The 26,057-nt window shown below is 39.6% G+C and overlaps 1 protein-coding gene across 2 annotated transcripts in view; it reads left to right on the top strand.

Annotated features, from left to right (window-relative positions):
* The window catches only part of LOC126163186 (ATP-binding cassette sub-family C member 4-like), a 275,451-nt gene that overhangs the window by 118,983 nt on the left and 130,411 nt on the right, over positions 1-26,057 (top strand). For both annotated transcript variants that reach the window (XM_049920137.1, XM_049920138.1), the window contains exons 3-5: positions 10,822-10,959; positions 14,769-14,973; positions 21,275-21,500. In XM_049920137.1, coding sequence (XP_049776094.1) covers positions 10,822-10,959; positions 14,769-14,973; positions 21,275-21,500 — 569 coding nt within the window. The remainder of the gene's footprint in view (positions 1-10,821; positions 10,960-14,768; positions 14,974-21,274; positions 21,501-26,057) is intronic.

The following is a 26,057-nucleotide window of genomic DNA, read 5'->3' as shown; positions in this document are numbered from 1 at the left end:
CCGGCCAACAATGCCATTCGATCATTTCATTTCATTTCCGCACTCCAAATAAATGTAGCAATTCCATACAGATCTCCTACTTCTTTTTTTTTCTTTCTTTCTTTATCGATTTTCAATTCCCCCCCCCCCCCCCCCCCCCCCAAGAGGGCGGGCTGGCAGCAGCTGAGTACGCTGCTCTACAGCCTACAGACTTTGTTTTTAAAAATGGAAGAAAAAAGAAAAACAGGCGATAAAAACGGTGACTTAAAGTGTAAAATGGCCGAAAAATGCGGAAAGTTAAAACAGAAAGCAAAAGGGGTTGGCAATGTTAATAAAAGACACAGGAATCAGACAAGTAACATAGAACATACACAATTAAAAAACATGGCGACAGTCTGGATTCTGTTTGCAAGAGATAAAAAGCACATCCAGCGACAGTATGATGGCCGTTCGCAACACTTCCCAAAAAACACAACACTCACTGTAAAACACTCACTGTAAAACACTGCACGAAAATGGTGGCACAAAGATGACACTCCCGAGCCAAAGGCAGATGGGGGGGTGGACATGGAGGAGGGGGAAGAACATGGAGGGAGGAAGGAAAAAACGAAAAAGGGGGGGGGGAACCAAGGAGGGAGAGGACTCATAAAGGGGGAGAGGGGCAGGGCAGACGCAAGAGGAAATGAGAGGAGGCAGAGGAGGGAAATGCAAAAGGACTCAGGGGAGAGAAGGGGGCAGAGAGAGGGAAGGTGGGGAAAAAAGAGGATGGAAGGGGGGGGAGAGGGAGCCCGGGAAAAGGACAGAGGAAAGGAGGGGGAGTGAGGATCAGAGTTGATAGGAGGGATAAATGGAGGGGGAGAGGGCATCATTCGGGAGGGGGAGTTGATGGAAGCCACCTTGGGAAAGGAGATGAAGGGTGTAGAGATGGACAGTAGGGGGGACACAACAGTGAAGACGTGGCAGGGGGTGGGGATGGGAGAGGAGAGGAGCAACCAAGGGGTGAGGGGGATCAAGGCGGTTGAAGGTGTAGAGGATGCGGATATGTTCGAGGAATAGGAGCAGATGGAGGAAAGGAATGAGGTCATAGAGGATCCACGTGGGGGGGGGGGGGGGCGGAGGCGTATACAGAAGGCGAGGCAGAGAGCATGACGCTCAAGGATCTGGAGGGACTTATAGAATTTGGGCGGGGGGGGGGGGGGCAGATATCACGGCGGGACTGGCATAACAGAGGATGGGACGGATTAAGGATTTGTAGGTATGGAGGATGATAGAGGGGTGCAACCCCCATGTCCAGCCAGAGAGGAATTTGAGGAGTCGGAGGCGGTTGTGGGCTTTGGATTGGATGGAACGGAGATGAGGGATCCAGGTGAGGTGACGGTCAGTGGTGAGGCCGAGGTAGGTGAGGGTGGGGGTGAGGCGGACAGGACGGGCGCAGCCAGTAAGGGAGAAATCCAGGAGCCGGAATGAGTGAGTGGTACGACCTACGATGATTGCCTGGGTCTTGGAAGGATTGATTTTCAGGAGCCACTGGTTACACCATGCAGCAAAAAGGTCAAGGTGATTCTGGAGAAGGCGTTGGGACCGTTGGAGGGTAGGAGCGAGACGAGGAATGCGGTGTCATCAGCATATTGCAAGAGGTGTACTGGAGGGGGGGGGGGGGGGTTGGGGCATATCTGCCGTGTACAGAAGGTAGAGGAGAAGGGAGAGGACAGAGCCCTGAGGCACACCTGCAGAGGGGTAGAAGGTGTGGGAATTGACATTATGGATGGTAGCATAGGAGGGGCAGTGGGAAAGGAAGGAGGCCATTAGACGGATGTAGTTGATAGGAAGGGTGTAGGTTTGGAGTTTAAACAGGAGACCGGGATGCCAGACAAGGTCGTAGGCCTTTTCGAGGTCAAGGGAGACAGAAATGGCAGAGCGACGGGAGTTAAGCTGGAGGGAGAGGAGATGAGTTAGGCGGAGGAGTTGGTCATCAGCAGAGAAGGAAGGTCGAAAGCCACATTGGGTGTTGGGGAGGAGGTGGTTTTGGCGGAGGTGGTGATGGATGCGCCAGGAAAGGATGGATTCCAAGAGCTTGCTGAACACTGATGTGAGACAGATAGGACGATAGGAAGAGGCATCAGATGGAGGCTTGTTGGGTTTGGAGAACATCAGGATACAGGAGGTTTTCCACAGGTTGCAATAGAAGCCAGTGGCAAGGATGACATTGTAGGGGGTGGCAAGGACTGAAAGGAAGGAGGGAGGGCAGTGTTTGAGGTGGCGGTAGATAATGCAGTCGTGGGCGGGAGCAGTGTTGCGTTTAGTGTGGAGTGTGAGGCTGATGTCCTGTGTAGTGATGGGAGTGTTAAGTTCAGATGGTGGGGTGTGGCCCAAGTACTGGAAGCTAGGAGCAAGGGGAGGAACAGAGGTATTCGTACGGTCCATGACGGAAGAGAAGAGGGAATAATCAAAGTGAGGATCATCTGGGATGGAAAAACATCGGAGAGGTGAGAGGCAAAGTGGTTGGCCTTACTGAGTTTGTCAGGAAATGGACGGTCATTAAGGAGGAGAGGGTAATGGGGGGTGGGGCGGTTCCCAGTAAGGCGGTGGAAAGCAGACCAATACTTGGAAGAGTTTATGGGGAGCGTGGTGTTGAGTTGTGTACATTTCTGGCACCAGGCACGGCATTTCTTCGCAGTAAGCAGGTTGCGGATGTGTCATTGTAATTGCTGGTGGCGGGTAAGTGTATCCCAGTCATGAGTGCAGAGAAGAGTGGTAGAGGCGGCGGGACTCTCGAAGGAGAAGGACGGCCTGTGGAGGCAGGGCGGGGCAGTGAGGGTGGATGGCTTTGGTGGGGATATGGGTGGTGACAGCGTCAGACAAGGTCTGGTGCAGGAAGGTAGCAGTGCGAGAGATGTCATCAGGAGATTGGAGGGTAAGGTCGTGGCCGTCAACCTGGATGTGAATGGAGTTCCGGTAGCCATCCCAGTTGGCACAGGAGTAATCATGGACAAGTTTAGGAGGGACGTCAGGGCGAGGAGCATTGCGGGGATGGCGACCATTAGAGATAGTGAGGAGAACAGGAGCATGTTCACTGCCAATGAGGTCAAGGACATCTGTGGTGATGCGCCCAAGGATGTTGGGAGAGGCAAGGACCACATCGGGAGTGGTGTTGGATTCGGGTCGGGTGTGCTGAGGCAGGGAAACCAGGTCTCCCTGGTGGGTGGTGAGTAACTGACGCCACCACTGGAGGTCGGCCGGATCACGGCTGTGCATATGTGGGCCAGGAAATTGTACGGGATAGGGGTGCGAGGGCGAACATAAATGGTGGCAAAGGTGATGGTAAGGGTGGGGAAGAAGAGGCTGAGGGTGAGATGCTCAGCAGGATTGTTAAGGAGAGGTTGGGGCCGGACAGGGAGGTGCTTGAGGTGGCCTATAGCAACTCCGCCATGCGCCAGAGGATACGGGTTATGGTGCGGTGAAGGGTGTAAGGAGCCGTGGAGATGGAGATACGGGGTTGAAGGAAAGTTTCATTTAGGACAAAGGCATCCACGTGGTGCTGACGGAGGGTGTGGAGGAAGAGTAGTTTGTGGGTGGGCAGGGAGCGAATGTTGTGGTACAGGTTACGGTAGGGTTGTTGTACCATGGGAGGGGGAGAGTTAGACGAGGGTGGTGAGGCGGGTGAAGGTGAAGTGGGCCTGGTTGTGGGAGTATGTGGCATAGGTGGTAAGATGGAAGATGGAACGGGCAGTGAGGACGATTTGGGAAAGGGTGTGGGAGCGCTGGAAGGGGTGGATGTTTTGGAGCACAATGGTGATGAAACGGATGATGTCCTCTGCAGTAGGTGGAGGGCGGAGCGAGATGTTGGGGTGGATGGGGTCAACAACAGGACGGACAGGGATGGTGAGCTCAGGGGTGACTGGAGGTGGTTTCGCTTTACACTTCGAGGAGTAGGTAGGATGTGGTTCATTACAAGTGTTGCAGGAGGGGGGAGAGGTGAGGTTGGGGCAATTCTTGAGGAAGTGTGAAGCTTTGCAGTGGGGACAATCTCATACTTCTGTTTCATGAACCTGATATACTCGCTCGAGGTATTATAACATGTGTACAGACCTCCGATTGGTCAGTCTGCACCAGTCTGCATTCAAGTTTCAGTCTGTGCCTAATAAGACTACCATATTCCTGTACATAGCCATGAAGATAAATGACTAGACACTTTGTCAAGTATCAGAGATATGTGAGAATAAGATTAACGTACCAAGACCAAAGGAACTTCAGATTGTCAATTGTAAATAGCATCCAGAACCAAGTTAAGTTATTTTATGCTTGTTATTATTTTAATAAATGTGTGTGAAAATTAATCAAGTTCTGTTTAAAGTTGGTCACCGTCAACCTCCTACTCTAATCGTGCAAGTGGCATTTCTATCGTGTGACCTAACGGCAGAAGATAAACACGCCACGATAAGACCACAAGACATATTGCTGATATTGCTGACACACGCCGACTTCATTAGAGCGACAAGTCAAATAATCTGATGGTGTGTGTACTGAAGGTCTTACAGTACACACACCACAACTACCAAATATAATTACCAAGTCCTGCGTCCGTTTGGGCGCAAGGACCTCTAGTCTACCCTCGACAGGGTAAACCACCTACTCCATGGGTCCGCCAGTTCAAAATAGCCCCTGAATTAGTTTGATTTATTCATTTTCACCAATCAGTTGTGAAAGAACAGTATTATCAGTTTTTGCATCACCCACGAGCCTTTGCCGCTAAAAGCACTTTTTTGTGACTCCCTCACCGTGAATATTACTATAGGTGACGGAAAACCGTAAGATAGACTAGAGAACAGACGGCAAATGTAGCATCTTATAATTGTAATTAATAGCGGTACACAGGTGAAACCATGTAACTTAAGTACCCTAAGCTCCTAGGTCAGTTTTGGGTTGCAAGCTAGAGGTTGCGGTTGCGAGCGTTAACGAAGTCGTGGTGTGTGTGTGTGGTCTCTCTGATGTAGTGGCAGGAGACTATCCAGGTGCTGCCCGTTAGTGTTGCCACACTTCAAAATTTTTTTAACAGCAGTACATACTAAAGGATCTTAGTTGCTGTTCAGTTTGAATTAAGTAAGTACCTTACTGTAAATTATACTATTCATCACAGCTTGCATAGAGACAACCTTTGCCCGACGACCATGGTTTTTCATATAAATAATTATCTATTTATGCGCTTTATGTCATTTACAATAATTTTGCGTAATGAATGACAGAATTAAATACTGCTCACACTTGAAAATGCCACAAAAAATGAATTTCAAAGTACGTCTCTCGAAAATAGCATCAAACTGAATAACCTGAATTAGTGAACATAATCTCAATTGTTGTGCTATAAATGCAATAAAATTACAACACAATTCACATCTGTGATAAGTATGTAAAATCTAGTGTTGTAGTCTTCTTCACGATAACTTTTTATTTGCCAAGATGGCATGAAAGAATACATAGATTTCTAGTTTCAACCAGTAAAATGGCCATCTTCAGACCACGTAACAGAAAGCAGTTGTCTACGTCAACTACTGAAACACGATGTTCTGCCACTATCATATTTACAATTCCACACCATGTGCTACAGTTCTGAAATGATGGCTTCTACAAGCTCTCATTATATGCCACACTTATTGAGAGTTGTGTCTGTGTTCTCACAAAATTTTCTCTGGTGAGTCTATCAACCCGATTCCAGTGAGACTCGTCAGATAAGCAGCTGTCCAGTCTGAGCGCTGTCACACGCATTGGCGCTAGCACCACCATTTCCTTCATTAAAAGCACAAACAACCCATTGTCACACATTACTGATTTTGATACAATCATCATCATACACAGCTATCATTCGTCTATGGACTTCAATTGTAGGCACGTTTTGTGTGGTTAGAAACTCGATAACGACATGCTGTTTCTCATACACTGACATAGGCATGTTACACACTTCCATGTGCATGCTATGTAGTGGCAGAGGGTTGCAACTTCTGACAGCATAGCAGGAAAGTTGATCAAGTAGTACTTCAACCAATATTGAGAACCAAATAAAAAATTTTTATCTGAATATCTAGCTTTATGGATGTAAATTTCTGTTAATTACATTTAGATAGCAGTGTCTGTTATAAAACTGTATAACAGGTTGTAGCGGTTCCACCTGCTTTTATCTCTTCGTTTGTTGTACTCGGTGTTGACCCGCGTTGCTACACTGGCTGAAAAATGGGTGGTGGATTCCGACGCAGATTTCTCTTTTCACAACCTCCTAATAATACAGTTATATGGCCAGTGCACTACTGTTTGAACTTTCAGTAAGCCTCGTTAATAGTTAGCAAGTAAACCTCCACATACTGCTACTATAGTTTACTGTTGAACATCTACGAGCAGAAAAACCTAACCACAATGTTCACAGTTCTTGAAGAACAAACAGTTACGTATGAAAACAGACAATGTCATTGTTTTCATATGGTCTATTGATGTAACACTTATTTCACTGTTAAGTTGATACATTGTTATCGTTCTAAGCAACAAGAGATCCTTCTGAAATTCGGGCATGGACTGGCTCAGGACCAAAAAGCGGGCCCTTATATATCGCCACAATAATAGGTACTGAAACTACACATTGTTTAAAGTTAAATTTACAAAAATTACAATTAAAACTTAACTCAATCGATTAACTGAATATATTGTAAAATTGGTTCTTTTTAACAGTTTCTTCTACTACGAGGGTTAAGCCAAATTATTTGTTTAAATCATGAAATTAACAAATATAAATACGCAAACAATACTTTGGACAAAACTGTTAATTATTTTGTAATCGAATAAATCCAAATACGTACTTTGAGATTACTAGCATTTTGTCTTCCAAATGTTTACAATTACTACAGAACTGATATTTGTTTATACGTAGTTATGAAACAATTATTGATTTCACCCTATAATGAAATATACTAACTAGTAATAGTCAAAATAAATTAGAAAATCAATTACATACATAAAACAGCATAAAATTAGATCTGGTATTATATTATATTCTTTAAAACTGAGGGCCAATCTTTCTCTTTTATTGAAATGCAGATTATACTCACGTATATTAATGTTAATTAGTTAAAAGTAAAAAAAAAATGTATTTAAGTAGGCAGATGTCAAAACAAGAGGGTAAGAAAAATTATCCCAGCTTGCTTCATCACAAGGTAGTAATCAATTATAAACTGGACACAGAATCTACAAATATAAAAATATTTTCTTTGAAAAAGACTATTGTAGTGAAGTAAATATTAAGACATTGCAGTAATAGCAGATAACCAGTAGCTAAATAATAAAACCAAGGAAACATCAGAAATTTAAATGATTTAAGTATGAATAGCATGAAGTAGTGGAGTGGTAGTGTATTGTTAATATACAGTTTTCAGACCAATATTCTGTGTTGCTTTTGTCTCATGTTACTGTACATTTTGACTCATTACACATCCATGAAAATTTTCCCACTTGATGGGATCTATGGAACACAGTGAATGAATGAATGAATGAATGACTCTCTGGCAGCAAAGTTTAATGCAGAAGTAATTTGTCAACTTGTTAACATTTGTTACAAATGCTTAAATCTGTACAGTGATTATGAACAGAAATAATGAAAGAGGTAATTCTGATATTTTTCAAATACATTTGCAGTCACTACTCCAATATTTTATTTGTAGCTTCATTCATTTTCGTTTTCAAAGATAGATTTTTCAGAGAATCCTAGTAGCTAATGCATCCTGTTGTGTTGATACCAGAAAAATTATCCTGGAAAATACTGTACATAGTTTATAAAATTGTACTTTATTCCAGACATTCAGTTTCTGTGAATAGGCCACTTTCATCTATTTTGGTCATTAACTCACATACATATTGTTTATTTATTTATTTATTTATTTATTTATTTATTTATTTATTTATTCTTTGCCCATGGACTCCAGCTGAAAATCCAGCTGAGAGTATTGGGTGTGTCATACAATAGGCTATTAACATCAAACTTGATTTCATTATATATAAATGAAACAAATGATTAAACAGAAATAGTCCATAATCATACATAGGTATTACATGTTTCACATTATATGTACACACAAATCCAAACAACATACATGATAATTTTAAAAGATACATTTCAGTAATGATATGACATATTAAACACCATCTTAGTATTCACTCAAACTGTATATACATTTCTCTGTGAGATATAGTTTCAAATGATTTTTAAAACATTTTAGGTCTGTTTCTTTTTTAATGATTTTGGGGAGTTTATTAAAAAACCTTTTGCCTGCTTCTTCTGGGGCAGTCATAGACAGTTTTAGATTTCTGTTTATCATGTAATAATTTTCATTTCCTCTTGTACCGTGTTTGTGTACATCTTTATTTAGGAGGTGTTTATTAATTGACCTTACCGCCATTATGCTTTGGTATATGTACAGTGAATATACTGTCATAATATTATAGTATACAAAAGCTTGCCTACAGGTCTGTCTTGGTGGTATTTTTGCAATGCATCTCACTGCCCTTTTCTGAATTGTGAATATTCTTTTTAGGTAGCCAGCTTGTGCACTTCCCCATATATGAACTGAATAAGACAAATGTGGGAAGACAAATCCATAATACATTGATCTGAGGACTTTATCATCCACAGTCTTAGCTGTTTTATGCATGATGAAGATCTGTTTGTTTATCTTTTTACACAGTGCATCGATGTGCTCCCCCCATGCCAAATGTTTGTCTATTATAGTTCCTAGAAAATTTGTGCTGGTTACTTCTTTAATAGTCTTTCCATTTATATTAACATTTATATTATAATTTTCACTATGATTGGTCTGAAATACTACATTCATTGTTTTAGACTGATTCATAAACAGGTTGTTTTGTGTTAAATATTTATTTGCATTTTCGATAGTCATGAGTGCTTCCTTCTCAAGCTCCTCCTTTGTGTCAGCTGTGCAAATGATTGTTGTGTCATCAGCATACATTATAAGTTTCTGATTTATATAGCTAGGGAAGTCATTTACATAGAGTATAAATAGTATTGGCCCAAGCACAGACCCTTGCGGCACACCATGTTTAACTGTTTGTAATTCTGATCTGTAGTTTGTTATATTTCCCCCACTAGTATGTCTGATTTCTGTACATTGTTTCCTATTTGTAATGTATGATTTAAGTATGTCATAGCATTTTCCTCTAATTCCATACTGATATAACTTCATCATTAATTTTGAGTGGTTCACACAATCAAATGCCTTAGATAGGTCCATAAAAATCCCACAAGTCTTTTGTTGCCTGTCAAGTAAATTAAGAATGTGCTCTATTATATCTGTTGATAGAGCACATTCTTAATTTACTTGACAGACAACAAAAGACTTGTGGGATTTTTATGGACCTATCTAAGGCATTTGATTGTGTGAACCACTCAAAATTAATGATGAAGTTATATCAGTATGGAATTAGAGGAAAATGCTATGACATACTTAAATCATACATTACAAATAGGAAACAATGTACAGAAATCAGATGTTGATTTTAGACTTACGTTCCCAACATCCTAACTACAGGAAAAGATGTTATTGACATTCAGTGATGTGGTTGTTGCTACAGTCTTCAGTTTGATAGCTTCTTTGATGCACCACTCAACTCTAGTCTATCCTGCGTAAGTCTTGTCATCTTGGTAAACTATTGCACCCTGCATCCATTTGAACCTGCTTACAGTCTCTATCTGCAATTAACAGTACCCACTCTCCTTTCCATTATCATACTGGCAATTGCTTGACATCTCAGGATGTGTTCTGTGAACCAATCCCTTCATATAGTCAAGTTGTGCCATAAATTTCTTTTCCCCCAGTTCGATTAATTATCTGTTCATTAGTTATCCAACCTACTTACCTAATCTACAGCATTCTTCTGTAACCTTCAAAAGCTTCTATTCACCTCTTGTATGAATTGTTTATCATTCACATTTTACTGCCACATGAGACTACACTCCAAATAATTATCTTCTGGAAGGACTTCCCAACATTTGCATTTGTACACAATATTACCAAATTTCTCTTTTTAAGAAATTTTTTCCTCACTTTTACCAGTCTGCATTTTATATCATCTCTACGTAGGCCTTTAGGACTTGTTTTTCTGCCTGAATAAAAAAAAAATCATCTACTAATTTTATTGTTTAATTTCCTATTCAAAATCCCTTCTGATTTAATCTGACTACAGTCCACTACCGATGTTTTACTTTTGTTGATTTTCATCTGATAATCTCTTTACAGTGCATTGTCTACTTCTTTCAACTGCTCTACCAAGTCTTTTGCTGTCTATAACAGAACTACAGTGTCATCATCAAAGCTCAGAGTTCCATTTCTTGTTGCTTACCTTTAATATCATTTCCAGATTTGCCCTTGGTTTCCTCCACAGCTCACTCAATCTTCAGCTTGAATAACATTAGGCATTGGCTACAACTTTGTGTCACTCCCTTCTCATCTATTGCTTACCTTTCGTATCCTTTGACTCTTATAACTGCAGTCTGATCTGCGTATAGATTTCTGTCAATAATACTGAGGGAACAACTTCAGTAATGGCTGTAAAAGTAATAATGGAAGTAATTGCTGACAATGATCAGATGAAAATAGAATATTGTTTACATTTAGCTTTATTTTAATCTGTTTCTTCTATCTATATTACGTTCATCAGCAGAGTAATGAGATAAATTATAAATGGTGTGGATAAAAGCTCATTTTCAGACATTCCATTCAAAAATTTAATTTTTGATAATGATGTTTATAAACATCATTTGAATAATAACTGTCACACCATTTGTTTCAGAAACTGGAGGAAGGAATTAGCTTCAGCTAATAAAAAGGAGAAAAAGGAGCCAAGCCTTTTGAAGGCACTTTATCACACCTTTGTTGGCCAGTATATGTATCAAGGAGTAATACTGGCATTCAATACATTTGTAGTCAGGTAAATTAGTTTTTAATTTTCTGTGTGAATGAGGCACTGTGTTTTTGTCTAAACAAATCCTGGTATTCTCACAGTTTGTCTATAAGAACTTGTAAACTTAGAATGGGAGGAAGTTGTGAGAGCATTTACTGACAAGACATACATCTTTCCCGTAAATTTTGTACATCTTTACTAAAAGGCAAGTGTAAATGAAATATAAATGGGATTTTATTTAAAAAATTATTTATCAAAGAGCAAAAGGCAGTTACAATTTATTTTTCCAAATAGTTTTCCACTTTAGAAATACATTTTTCCCAGAGAGAAGAAAGGTTTGTTATTGCAGCATCATAGAATGAATCTGGTTATATCAGAAGCCAGTTGCACATGAATTCCTCCGTGCCCTTGTCATCTTCAAACTAGTCCATCCTAGAGCTTCTTTAATACAGGGCTATAGGTCTGGGCTGTAAGCAGTATGATCAACATTAATCCAGTGCTTTTCCTGTAGTTTGGAGATCATTAAGGGCTTCACTATGGGGCCAGGTATTATAAATAGAGGAGAGTGACCTATTGAATCAGTTGGTCTCATCTTTTGCAGTCATATGTATCCCTCACCTTCTTCAGCAACTTGCAGTAGTATGCAGCATTCATTGCATGTTGCTCATGCAAAAAGTCAGTGAGCAAAATACCTCAATAGTAGAAAAAAATGGTTGAAAGAAACTTTTCCAGCTGACATTCGAGTCTCGGCTTTCACTGGAGCTGTCTCCCCTTTCTTCTGCCACTCCATACTGGCTTGTTTTGGCTCAGGAGTGCAGTGATGCACCCACATTTTGTGGCAGGTGACAGTCCAACTCAAAAACACATCACCTTCTTTTGCAAATGTTGCTGTAAGCCACTGACAGATCTCCAAACATCTCAGTTTATGATTTTTGGTCAAAAGACAAGGGACCCATCTGAAACACACTTTATGGAACTGTGGGTCAATTGTGATGATCACTTGACAGTTTCCACAACTTATACCAACATGTTCTGCAATTTTTGATACTCTCGCCTGTTGATCTGTTACAAGAATGTCTCAAACTCCATGAATGTTTCATCTGTAATGCTAGTCAAAGGACAGCAATCATGTTGCTGATTTTCCACATTTTCTTGTCCTTCCTTGAACTCTTTATGCCAGGCAAACACATGCATCCTTGGCAATGTCTGATCACCAAACTGTGCAATCAATCTCTGAAAAATTTCCTCATTTGAACTCCTTCAAGAGAAAAATTTTTATAATTATGTTTCGCACAGTGGAGGGGTGCACCTGCTGCTTCGAGATCATGGGCATTACTGATGAAGCACTCCTAATGTCCCCACTCAACAATACTAGAAGTGCAACTCTGGTCCTACTAACTGTTGATGCTCAGGACACTGACACTGTCAGTCATTTCCTTAGCAGTTGTATCCCACAGAGCAAAACAACATATGCACAGATGTATAAAAATGTAACTGTCATGAAGTATTCCTTTGTCAGATGTTTTTGGCTAAGTTCTTTTCTGAATGATAATTTGGACCACCGGAGGGATAAAAAATAATTACAGCAGTTGTTCACAAATTTATGTTTTCATCATATTACAAAACTATTCAGTGTCACCTATATTGACTTATCTATTATGGTTGTCTTGTGCTTGATTTGTGTATTTTTAGATAAGATTACGAGCTGCTTTGATTTTGTTTTCTGTATTCTCTATAATGTTATCACTTTTGGGATTTTTATTTGCATGTGTGTGTTTTGTGTGTGCATTTGTGTGAGGATAGAATAGAACAGAATAGAATAGAAGTTTGATGTCTCATAAAATACAGTATCATTGACTTAATACAAAAGAGACTTGTCAAAATACAAAAATTGATTTCAGTTTTTCTTAAAGTACAGTATGATTATTACAATACTCCATGCTGGATACATAATTGATGGATGATTTATGATCTTCAATGTTTATTCTCTGCTGCTCGTATTCTCAGATTATCCATCACGAAATCTTCTATTGAATAGTAACATTTCTGCACCGGCTTGTCATGTAAGTTTTTTTCATAGATTCTAAATTAATACTGAGCAGATCTTTTCCTTTTCCTTTGTTTTAAATTTTCATACTCATCCACTGTGGAATTTGAACATGAAGGTTCAAACGATGGGTAGCCAACATAAATTGATTTGGATTGTTAGTGTTGTATGTTGAAATTAATTTGCTGCAAACAAATCAGGGTGCTGTGAACAAATGTATTCAGTTTGTAGATGTACAGTGAGGCCACACAAGGGGACCTAGGTTTATATCATTAGTACAGCGTGACACAAAATCAACAGTAAGGTTCCTGTTTACAACTACTCTTCAGATATTTATGGAAAAGAAAAAATAGTATTTTGCTATCAGACTGCACGAAACAACTTCAGATTATTTATTTGTATCTTTTATACTGTTATAACTCTTTGAGAAATTTGTGTGACTTTCAAGCAGTATTGTTCTAGCAAGACATCTACTTCACTGCTGACTTTTTATTTGATTGGCCTCTGACACTGATGAGCCATAACATTATGACCACATGCTTAATAGCTTGTTTGTCCATCTTTGGAAGGAAATACACCACTGATTCTGCATGTCACGGATCCAACAGTTTGTCAGTTTGTGGAGGCATATGGCATTAGATGTCCACACACAGGCCAGGTAATTCACATGAATAATGAGCCACTGGTTTGCTTACAAAGTGTCCGATACTGATCCAGATAGGTCCCGTAGGATTTACATCAGGCAAATTTGGTCACTGAGAAATCAGTGTGAGTTCACTACAATGCTCCTCGAACCATGAAGGGATGCAGGAATGATTACTCCCACAGGTCCCACACAAACACAGAAGAGTGTCTCCCATTGTGTAATACTGCTCCCACCAGTTTGTGCTGATGGTGCACTGCACATTTCTAGCTGCCATTCACCTTAATGACTGGAGATGACAGTTAACGTAGTGTAGCAAAAATGTGATTCACCTGAAGAGCCGATATGTTTCCATTGATCAACAGCCAAAAATTGATAGTTTCATGCCCTCTGCAATCGAAACTGATGATGTCTTTGGGTCAACATGTGAATGCATTGTGGTGGTCTGCTGCATAGCTACATGCTCGGCAATGTGTGATGGTGGCGCAGATGCCACTGACCACCATCTATCTTCCTTTACAGAGCAGTCAAGCCTCCAAACCCCGTGTTCTGTGACGAGTCGTGGACATCCAACCATTTAGTGCCTAGTGGTAGTTTCCATGTATTTCTACTGTAGCATGTGAAAATATGACAAGCTTCGTCATTTTTGAGATATTTACTCACAGGCTCTGCTTAATAATAATCTGCCTTTTGTCAAAGTCATTTATTTTAATGGATTTCCGCATTTGCAGCCCGTATCTTCACTAGGGTGTTCCCCCGACCGTGTCTGGCCCATTTACATACTTTTGTTGTCACATCGTGTTCCTGCAATACCGTCAGGTGGCATCCAACATTGTGGTGGGCAGTGGTCATAATGTTTTGGCTCATCAGTGTACATTTCTATTAACTATAATAAAGGAGCACTTAGTTTTAACTGCTTTCCAGTCTAGTCTGCACTGTTTACAGTTTTGCTCCTTTGTTCCCAATGAATCAGTCATGAAAGGCATTGAACCAAGCAGAAGTTGTTTCTGCATACTACTTTCACTGGTAACATTAAAACTGTTTCTATGTTTCGGTCACAGTGATCTGTTGACACATTTGTATTGGAAGAATATTTAAAATTAGAATACAATTAAAAATGTGTGCACTATTTGGTATTGTCCTCAGCACAGCAAAACCTGTCCTCCTGGGTTATCTGCTAAAGCATTTTACTCCTGGATCAACAATTACAAGGGACGAGGCATTCTATTATGCAGGAGGTCTAATAGCTACACTATTTCTGAATCTTGTACTGATGCATCATACTAACTTGATGGCACAACGTATTGGAATGAGGGCAAGAATTGCATGTTGCTCCCTTATCTATAGAAAGGTATGTTTCTTTCTCTAGTGTTTATCTACATACACATATAAAAACACTTACAATCACAATGTACGTAACTGAAAGTATGATCTGCAAATTACTTTATTCTTTATATGCAAAGCCAACACCACTGTTGTCTAAAACATAACATGCACACATATACAAAAAAGGAACTTATTTTTTTTTAAGCAGGCTTGTGATCGTTACTTTTCCTCCATCCCAGGCCTTGGGTTTCTTTTCATTCTTTCTTTTAAATGCAATTCTTGGTCTAAAAGATGTACTGATCAAGGAAACAACACAATAATTTAGATAAACTGGTTTGTGTAAGAGGTTAACTTTGCAAATAGGAAAATTTCAGATATAAAGTGAAGAAGAACTTCTTAACCATGTTACCAAGCTCTATAATTGATTTAAAAATCATTGAAAAGCCAAACCTAAGAGAATATGTTGTAGATGTCATTTGAAACTTTTTAAGTGTTTTGATACTCTATTCACAGTACATTTTTTTTTTCCTTACTATAGAAATTTAATGCTGCTGCTTCTCATTTGTGTAATATTAGCTTACTATTTCATTAATTTTTAAGGTAATACTATTTAATATTAGCTGACTAGTTCATTAGTTTCTGAGATAATACTAACTGATTTTAGTAATGAATTCAAAAATATGTACCTTTATTTTTGCCAATCATGGTATTTTTTCAATTAGTGAACTGCAATATACTGACAGTAAATTTGGTTACTTTACGTTATTCACATTTTCAGTAAGTCTCAATGTGCAATAACAAATCGAGACAAAATGTCTCAGACGGTTGATAAATGGAAATACATTTGTGGGGTAGGTTTCTAGTTTTAATTATCCTGTCAAAAAATGAAGTTTTGTTGTTTATTTGTTGACACATACATCTCCAGAATTCTGATACACACTGATATGCCCATACTGAAGTATTGTATCAAGCTGCTAAACAAGATGATGCAGCCCACTGAAGAGCTGGACATGGGCTGTACCATGAAGTTTTATCTCCTCTGGCAGCTCAAGACAATACGTCAGCACAGGGATTTCATTGTGTACCAAGAATGCAGAAATATATCAGCAAACAAACAAAAAATTATTTACAAAACTTTATTTTTCAGTGTTATACTGGGTTGGTGCATAAGTTTGTAGCGCTCTTCCACACAGATACACTTAATAGTCTTTTGTCATCACTAATACTGTATATTCTATTTCACTGTTTACAAGTCCGTCAATCGTAGGGTAACTTTCTGATTTTGCAACTGTAGAAATCATACGGTTTCGAGGCAAGAACTCATCGAGCCATGTTCGGAGCAAATTTTTATCCTGAAAGGAGGTTTCTTGAAGGTTATTCAATAGAGAGCAGAAAAGGTGAAAATCTGAGAGTGCATGATCAGGTGAAAGAGGTGAGTGTGGAATGACATCCCCACCCAGTTCCTGTATACTGTTTTTTATCAGTCCAGCAGAATGCAGGCAGGCATCAGTTCATGCTGTCTTTCTGGCCATTGTTCTTGGATTGTATCTGCAAGACATCTCAGTTGATGGCAATAAATGTTAGTAGTGATGGTTGCACCTCAGGGAATCAATTCATAGTACACCACACCATCACTGTTCCACCAGATGCATAACATTTTCGCTTGTGAATGCGTACAGGTCTTTGTACAGGGAGTTGCTGCTTTGCTTGGGCTCAACCATTCCTTTCCTTATGCTAGTATAAAGATGCCATTTCTCATCACTATGATGAGAATGATTGGTGCACTGACTTAGAACATAGAGTACCCATACACCCAATTTTTGAACCTTCCCCATTGCATGTGAATGTCACACAATGATGGAATGATCACAGTTCATTACATTTGCCAATTCTCGAGTATGTTGACATGGTTCATTGTGGATCAATGCTCTTAAACAATCTTCATGAAACCCTCCAGGTCTTCCTGAGTGTGGAGAGTTTTTAACATCAAAACGATCCTCCTTAAAATGAGAAAACCGTTATTTGACAAGCTCTGTCCAGTGGCATTATCTCTATATGAAGTGCAAATGCTTCTCGCTGCTTCCACTTCTGTCACCCCTCTATTGAATTAAAAGAGAAGAGCATGTTGGAAACGTTCTGATTTTTCCACTTGGCACTCCATTTGGTAGCATCCACTGATCCTCTCACTGTCTCTATTGTGTGCAACTTCTTGGCACTGACGTGGCTAGTAATAATACAGTTAATTAGAACACTCTGAATAAGTAGCACTTTATTAATTATCACAAAACTTATCTTTGCTCGCCAGGCTCAGCTGTAGCTATGAAAGCCGGCCGGGGTGGCCAAGCGGTTCTAGGCGCTACAGTCTGGAACCGCACGACCGCTACGGTCGCAGGTTCGAATCCTGCCTCGGGCATGGATGTGTGTGATGTCCTTAGGTTAGTTAGGTTTAAGTAGTTCTAAGTTCTAGGGGACTGATGACCTTAGAAGTTAAGTCCCATAGTGCTCAGAGCCATTTGAACCATTTTGTAGCTATGAAACTGCACACATGGGCTTGCGGTTCATAACACACTAAATAAACCAGGATTACTGAGTGATGACTTGATACACTTTCAGAATGGCCTTACTGTGGCTTCACTACAGTCACTAGAAAACACAAGTTGATAGACACTTTTTCACACTGTTCTGATAGCATTGGTGCATGGGCACAGTTCACAAGACGCAGAAGTCTCTTCACTCCCTGATGGTTGACACAGATTTTGTCATGGCAAGTAGGCAGTACAACATTATTCCAACAGGAACTTCCTGGAAGTGTGCAGAATCCCACCTTAAACAGATCTGCCCTCCTGGCCTCTGGCGACACTATGTCGCAGCAGAGGCGTTGTGATGGCGCCTCGGAACTACGGGAGGCGACGCCTTCACTGGCACCTCGTGACGCTGCTCTGCTGTGCACTCTGTCTGTGCTGGTCGGTACTTCTTGTGCCTCTCTCGCTACTCGATGACACTGCAAATCTCCAAATGACAAAATAACAGTATGTAAACTAAAATAGCAACAATGAACTGCAAATAAAAAATGATAGTTGATAATTAGAACCATAACAACTGGAATACCACCATGTAAAGTAAAAATGCTATGAACTTATGCACCAACATCATAATTAAAACTGTATGATTACCTCTCACATTTAAGCCACTCCAGTAGTTTGAAATATTTTAGTCAATAAATTAAGAAACTAGAGGAAGATTAACATGAAATACTTTTATGTCATTTTAATATACAGATTTGTCTAATGTTGAAAAAGTTTGTACAGTTAGTGTGGCAAAAATTATTGCACAGTTTAAAACATATTATTCACTGGTATGGTACTGCAGCATTACATACTTCAGAATCACTTCCTTAGTTGCCAAGAAAATATTTTCTCCTTGATGTAGACTGTAAAACATATTTAGTGATTTAATTATTTTCAAAGTTTTATGGTTGTAAATTCATAGTCACCTCTTTTACAAATTACAACCCCATATCAAAAGTCATTAATAGTGAACTGTATGAAATAAACAGAGGCCTTTAATGTAAGTGAGAAAGTACCGGGTGTGTTATACTTTGTGTTCCATAAATCGTTTGCTGACAAGAGTTACAGTATTGTATGACAAGTAAACTTAATGAAACAATGGAAAATCTAGCATAGAATAACGACAGTATTATCAAAAGAATAGATTACTACTCAGAAAATAGTGGAAATGTGGATTCACAGACAGGCACAACAAAAAGACTGCTAAACAAATAAACTTTCAGCCCAAAATCCTTCTTCTGAATTACGTAGCTCAGCTAGAGACAGTGGTCAGGTGTGTGAGTTGCATTTGTGCGAATGTGTGTGTGTGTGTGTGTGTGTGTGTGTGTGTGTGTGTGTGTGTGTGTGTGTGTGTGTGCATAATGATATTACAGATTATGCCAGATCTTGTAATAACAAATGTGGTGTGGATTAATGTGTTGATGTGGCATGAGATGGTTACCTGAGGATATAATTACACAAGATTTATTGCATATCATACTATTTTCAATTACACATTTCATATAACATTCAATTAATAAATTTTATACTTCGGCATCTGTGGTGTTACAGCCCTGGCTGTAAAGTATGTAATGTAGAGATAGTGACTTTTTCAGTTAATCTGCATGACCTTGCTCGGATTTCATCTGACCTGGGAGTAACCTGCAACTAAATCTTGAATTACAATCAGTCAGCTCCACTTTGCATTTAATTATCAGATTTATTCATCAAGAAAGACTAATTTGGAGAGATATAGCTTTCTGGTATTCCCATAAAACTGCTAATTTTGCTGATGAAAGTCAAAGATGCTGTTTATTCCTGCAGCTTCCTTCAGTTTTAATAAACCCAGACTCAGATTTTAATCTTCAATTAATTCATATCTTGAAAAATATTTCATTCTGAAGTTGAAGAATCTGCAATACTCTGCAGGGAAACTGCCTTAAAATCGTTGCCCCCATTCTTGATTGAGTAGGCGGAGAAATGGAAATAAATTTTACTTTGTAAGTCTATTATTAGTGTGGTATAATGCAAAATTAATGATATATGGTAGATCTTGACTGATAGAAGTCAGAATCCTACTGTTTTGCAGTGTCACCACACATACATTTGGAGTTACAGCTTGTCATGCACTTTCCACTTAAATACAATTATTGTACCAATTTTATAATGAGATTCAGAGGGGGACAACACTCACTGCCAAGATCTTCTTCTCACCGCTGGCTGTTGGTGCAGTTGCAGTAGGGGTCAGCAAGTCATCTCTGACAGCAGTGATGGAGATGCTGCCATTGATGTATTTCAGTGCTCTTGATCTTGTCATGTAACATAAAAAAAACATACTTCTATAGAACACACTAGCAATGAAATATGAAAAGTGCAAACATTCATTAAATTCATCAACTTTGCATCCATTACGTATATTGTAATGCTTTCTCACATGCTAGGTGGCAAAAATACTGGCATGAGAGCTGTTAATTTCTCTGTTATACCACACAGCACACATTTATTTAATTTTTATAATATGTTTTCATGTGCATTTTATGTTTGTTACTTTTATTTTGTTTGATGATGTTTAAGTTTTCTTAAGTTACTGGAGATCACAATATTATTTTTATATTGTGAGATTGTCCTATACACTGAAAACACATATTTGTATCAGGTGATTTAATTTTTGATAACAACTTTAAATTTTCCTTTTTTTCACTTATCTTCTGTGATAATTTATTACACAAGATTTTTTTCCCTTTGAGGTCTATTTTATTCCATGATTCACAGCAAGTGCAAGTTGGTTGCTTACTTCTAACATTCTTCTCATGAATGTTGTAAATGCAAATAAGGCCATGGAAGAAGTCATAGTTTGGATAAATCTTAAAGTGGCTCTTTCTATGGCTGTTAATAATCCTCTTTTGAGTTGTAAAACAGATTTTGCAGCCAAATGAATTTCACTATACCAATGCACTGATTCTGTTTGGTAAAGTACATATCGTTTGTCACCAACTTTCATGTGCATCCAGGGGGAGTTGATGAAATAACAGGTGAAGTTTAATTTACAACTTACAAAGTCTTCATCTTAAATCTACATTACAAGGAATTTTGTAACATGGATTTTTTAAGGATTGTACTAAATATTTCTACAGTTGGTGCTAATTGGTTGTCCTTCTGGATCTTAATTAGTGCTTGTACCTTTTTTTATACATTTATGATTAAGTCACCTGCAGAAAATTTCTTCATTTTACAAAGATACATTTTTCAGTTTCTTTCTTGATGTCACTGACAGCCCTCCTGTTGACCAGTACATTGGTCTCATCTGTAGATTTATTGTACTTATGATCGGAGCTGAATAGCTCTAAATCATTAAAAATAGTATTTGTACTAAAACAGAGTCTCCTGCTAGACCATACTGCAGGTTTTGTTCTTCATAACAATAAGAGCTCAAAGTAGCACTCACATGGTATTTAAGTTCAAAAATCTGTTTCCTTCTCTCTAAATACAACTTTATCCACTTGTAGTAAGACAATTTATTATGTTAAATTTAGTCTAGCTGATCACAAATAGCATATAACAGTGTTGGTCTTAATATAATGCATAGCTTCTAGAATTAATGAAGCATGACTGGAAACTATTTTTTGCATTCAATTGCTTCACCACCTAAAGCTGCCTTCTTCTAGAATTCTACCCAGATCATATGAATTGTAGTAGACTTTTTAATGCAAAATTAATTCCAATTTTATAAACTTTAAAATATTATACTATTAACATGTAGTTTAATTTTATTATTTTTAGATAATGCGTCTAAGCAAAACTGCACTTGGACAGACGGCAGCAGGTCAGATGGTAAATCTCCTGTCCAATGATGTAAACAGATTTGACAATCTGTCTTTAGTCTTGCATTTCATATGGATCACTCCCATTGAAACAATAATAGTTACATACTTCATGTGGCAAGCCATTGGTTGGGCATCAATAATTGGTGTTGTTGGAATGTTTCTTCAAACTGTTCCTGTACAAAGTAAGTTATATGTTTGATTTATATTCACAGTATTAATATTCATTTAAGAAACACTGCAGTTCTTTTCAAGAGTTTTATGACAGTTACAATAAATTTTATAAATCTGATTATATATGAATACCAGGTATGTGCCCTCACTGATTATGTGTGCAGGAAGCAAAGGAAGCTACATCCAGTCAAACTGTGATATAATTGACAATTTTCATAAACAATTCATTGAATAAGGAAAACGTCTTGAAAAATACACTTTTAACAAGTTACAATCCAACATCATTATCACCATTCTCACTTATTTAACATCCAATACTCAACGGTGCCATCCTCTAGTCACTTCTATGCATTGCAGTCTTCATTTACATACACCTGTCATTTCTACACATTTTCTAGCATCATGTACTCACCTTCAGTTAGGGCATCATCTTAGTCTTTATTGCCTTGTGGAAACCAGCTAACACTTCCATTGGTCCATCCAGCAGCCATTCACCCAGGTTCATTACCCAACCATCTCCATTTCATTTTCATATTTACAGTTTCCACTCTAATCTATTCTCTGAACCATTTGTTTGTCTCTCTCTCTCCCCTAGCAATTCTCGACATGCATCTGCCCTTTCTCACAATTAACACACAGATTTTTAATGGTTTCCACACTAAAAGTCCATGTCTCATTGCCATAAGTCAAAACTGATAATACAAACTGAGTGCAAACTTCTCGTATCAGATGCATTGGAACTTAATTTTTGGAATGTCTGTTTATTTCTTTTGCTTTCCATTCAGTTAATGTTTTGAACTGATCTGAATACAAATGTTCATGAAATGGTTCTGTAGTTTGACTGTTAATTTGAACTACTTTCTTCTTGATGTGTTGTTTCTACATTATTTCAATTTGGCTGCACTGATGTTCAAGCTTACTTTCAGAATTGCTTAACATAGCTCTTCAGCTTGCAGTTGACAAAGCAAACAGCACAGTACTATCAGTAACATGAAGGTAATTTAGATATGCTCCTTCAACACATATTTTTTCTTTATTTTGTTCATTCTGAGGATCTGAAAACATCCTTATGACCGCTGAGAGTCTCCATTTCAGATTTCTGTTTTATTTACTGATGAAGTTTTATTAAAAGCTCTACCATTGATGTATATATTATTCAGTGCACTAACATAGGTTGAATCAATGTCGTCTTTCTCAAGGGATGTTGGTACAGATATTGTTGAAACTGAGTCAAATGTGCTCTCAGAATCTATGAAACCCAGATGAAGATGCAATTCATACTTATGAATAAAGGAGATGACAAACAAAAAGGCAGATATGCTGCATCGTCAATAGGCACACAAACAAAAGGTACGCAGATGGCTAGTTTTCGGAACGCATTTCCTTTTCTTAGCTGCCCAAAAAAGACGCACACAAACACACACTCAATCACTCATATGCACATGCCTGGTTAACAATGAGTGTACTGGGTGGTAAAGGTGTGAGATAACAGCACACAGCTATTTGATGTGGGGGCACAATAGACAGGGTGCTGATGCAGGTGATGGTGTACAAGCGCATACACTCAAGTGCATGTGTGCACACACACATGCACATACTATTGAATTGTGGGGGAGGGGGGGAGAGGGGGCAGCAAGTTACCTTAGTTTTAGGCCAGGAAGGTTGTGGGAGCCAAGATCGTGCTGTAAGGATAGCTCCCATCCGCACAGCTCAGAAAAGCTGGAGCTGGGGATCTAGATGGCACGTATTGTGAAGCAGATGTTGAATTCTCCCATGTTATGCTCCACTGCATGCTGTGCCACTGGGTGCTCCACCTTGTTTCTGGCAACAGTTTAGCTGTGGCCATTCATTCTGGTAGGCAGCTGATCGGTTGTCCTACTAATTTAAAATGCTGTGCAGAGGTTGCAGCAGAGCTGGTATATTAAATGGCTGCTTTCATAGGTGGCCTGGCCTCTGATGGGGTATGATGAGCCTGTGACAGGAGTGAAGTAAGTGGTGCTGGGTGGGTGGATACGGCAGGTCTTGCATCTGGGTCTCCCACAGGGGTATGATACGAATGACAGGGGATTGGGGATTAGAGCAGCATGGGGATGGACTAGGACATTGTGGAGGTTGGGTAGGAGGTGGAACACTGCTTTGGAAGGGGTGGAAGTATCTTTAGGGTAGGATGTCCCTCATTTCAGGACAAGATGAAAGATAACCAAAGCCCTGATGTAGGACATGGTTTAGTTGTTCCAGTCTGGGAGGTATTGGGTGACAAGAGGGGCACTTCTTTGTGATTGGTTCTCAGGATAGATGTGAGGATCAGCTGTTTGTGAGTATATGGCACAGGAAATCTGTTTGTCAATTAGGCTCGATGGTATTGCCTGTTCGCAAAGGCCTTTGTAGGCCCTTCAGCATAATGGGTTAGGGGATTCTCATCACTGCAGATGCATCTACCACGGGTGGTGAGAAACTGATAAACTGTTGCAAGAAACGGGGCGGAGCATCCAGTGGCACAACATGCAGGTGAGCACAACATGTGAGATATCAGTGGCTGCTTCATAACCCTTGCCATATGGATCCTCCCCACCAGCACCCTTTTTTCTGCGTAGTGCAGATGGGAGCTATCCTTACAGCATATCCTTCACTTCTGTAACCTTCCTATCCTAAACCTATCACATGCCCCAGCACCCCTATCCAATTTGTATCCTCACATCAGCTAGCTATGTGCTGTTATCCCACACACTAGTCTATGACATCGGGTGCCAGCCATCTGCCATCTGCCGGCTGTCTGTCATCTGCCGCCTCTACCTGCACCCCTAGCTAGTCCACAGATGGATTCCCACTCTCACACAAGCCACTAAATACTTCCCCCAACCCTGTACCTGCCTCCTGCTTCTCTCCATTGCTCACCCCACCCCATCGCATACCCCCACATCTTTCCAGTACACTGACCGTGGGCCAGTAAAGAAGTGGCAGTTGACTAAGCAATCTGTAGAGAGACAAGTGTGTGCATATCTGTGTGTGTGTGTTTTTCCTACAGCTAGAATAAGGCAGTGCATTCCAAAAGATACCCAAGTTTAGTACCTTTTGTTTATGTACCTATCAACAATGCAATGCTTGTGCCTATCAGTGAGGTGTCTCCCCCCCCCCCCCCCCCCCCCCTTTATTCGTAAATAGTTCATAATTTTCAACCATTCTGTACATTGTAATTCGTACTTATTGTTGATATAAAATTCAACTTGCTCTTGTCTAATTATAAATACTGCTGTGATATTTCATTCCCTCTGAACAACTGAAATCATCATCATCATCATTTAAGACTGATTATGCCTTTCAGCATTCAGTCTGGAGCATAGTCTCCCTTATAAAATTCCTCCATGATCCCCTATTCAGTGCTAACATTGGTGCCTCTTCTGATGTTAAGCATATTACTTCAAAGTCATTCTTAACCGAATCCAGGTACCTTCTCCTTCGTCTACCCCAACTCCTCCTACCCTCTACTGCTGAACCCATGAGTCTCTTGGGTAACCTTGCTTCTCCCCATGTGTGTAACATGACCCCACCATCTAAGCCTGTTCGCCCTGACTGCCACATCTGTAGTGTTCGTTCCCAGTTTTTCTTTGATTTCCTCATTGTGGACACCCTCCTGCCATTGTTCCCATCTACTAGTACCTGCAATCATCCTAGCTACTTTCATATCGGTAACCTCAACCTTGTTGATAAGGTAACCTGAATCCACCCAGCTTTCGCTCCCATACAACAAAGTTGGTCGAAAGATTGAACGGTGCACAGATAACTTAGTCCTGGTACTGACTTCCTTCTTGCAGAAGAGAGTAGTTCATAGCTGAGCACTCACTGCATTAGCTTTGCCACACCTCGCTTCCAGTTCTTTCACTATGTTGCCATCCTGTGAGAATATGCATCCTAAGTACTTGAAACCGTCCATCTGTTCTAACTTTGTGCCTCCTATTTGGCACTCAATCCGTTTATATCTCTTTCCCACTGACATTACTTTTGTTTTGGTGATACTAATCTTCATACCATAGTTCTAACATTTCTGATCTAGCTCTGAAATATTACTTTGCAAACTTTCAATCGAATCTGCCATCACAACTGTAATCCGCATATGCAAGACTGCTTATTTTGTGTTCACATATCTTAATCTCACCCAGCCAGTCCATTGTTTTTAACATATGATCCATAAATAATATGAACAACAGTGGAGACAGGTTGCAGCCTTGTCTTACCCCTGAAACTACTCTAAACCATGAACTCAATTTACCGTCAACTCTAACTGCTGCCCGACTATCTATGTAAAGACCTTTAATTGCTTGCAAAAGTTTTCCTCCTATTCCATAATCTCGTAGAACAGACAATAACTTCGTCCTAGGAACCCAGTCATATGCCTTTTCTAGATCTATAAAGCATAGATACAATTCCCTGTTCCACTCATAACACTTCTCCATTATTTGCCATAAGCTAAAGATCTGGTCCTGACAACCTCTAAGAGGCCTAAACCCACACTGATTTTCATCCAATTTGTCCTCAATTAATACTTGCACTTTCCTTTAAACAATATCTGA

Source organism: Schistocerca cancellata, chromosome 2 (assembly GCF_023864275.1).
Source record: "Schistocerca cancellata isolate TAMUIC-IGC-003103 chromosome 2, iqSchCanc2.1, whole genome shotgun sequence".
Taxonomy (NCBI): domain Eukaryota; kingdom Metazoa; phylum Arthropoda; class Insecta; order Orthoptera; family Acrididae; genus Schistocerca; species Schistocerca cancellata.
Note: the sequence above shows the minus strand (reverse complement) of the source record. Positions and strands in the feature narration are given on the sequence as shown.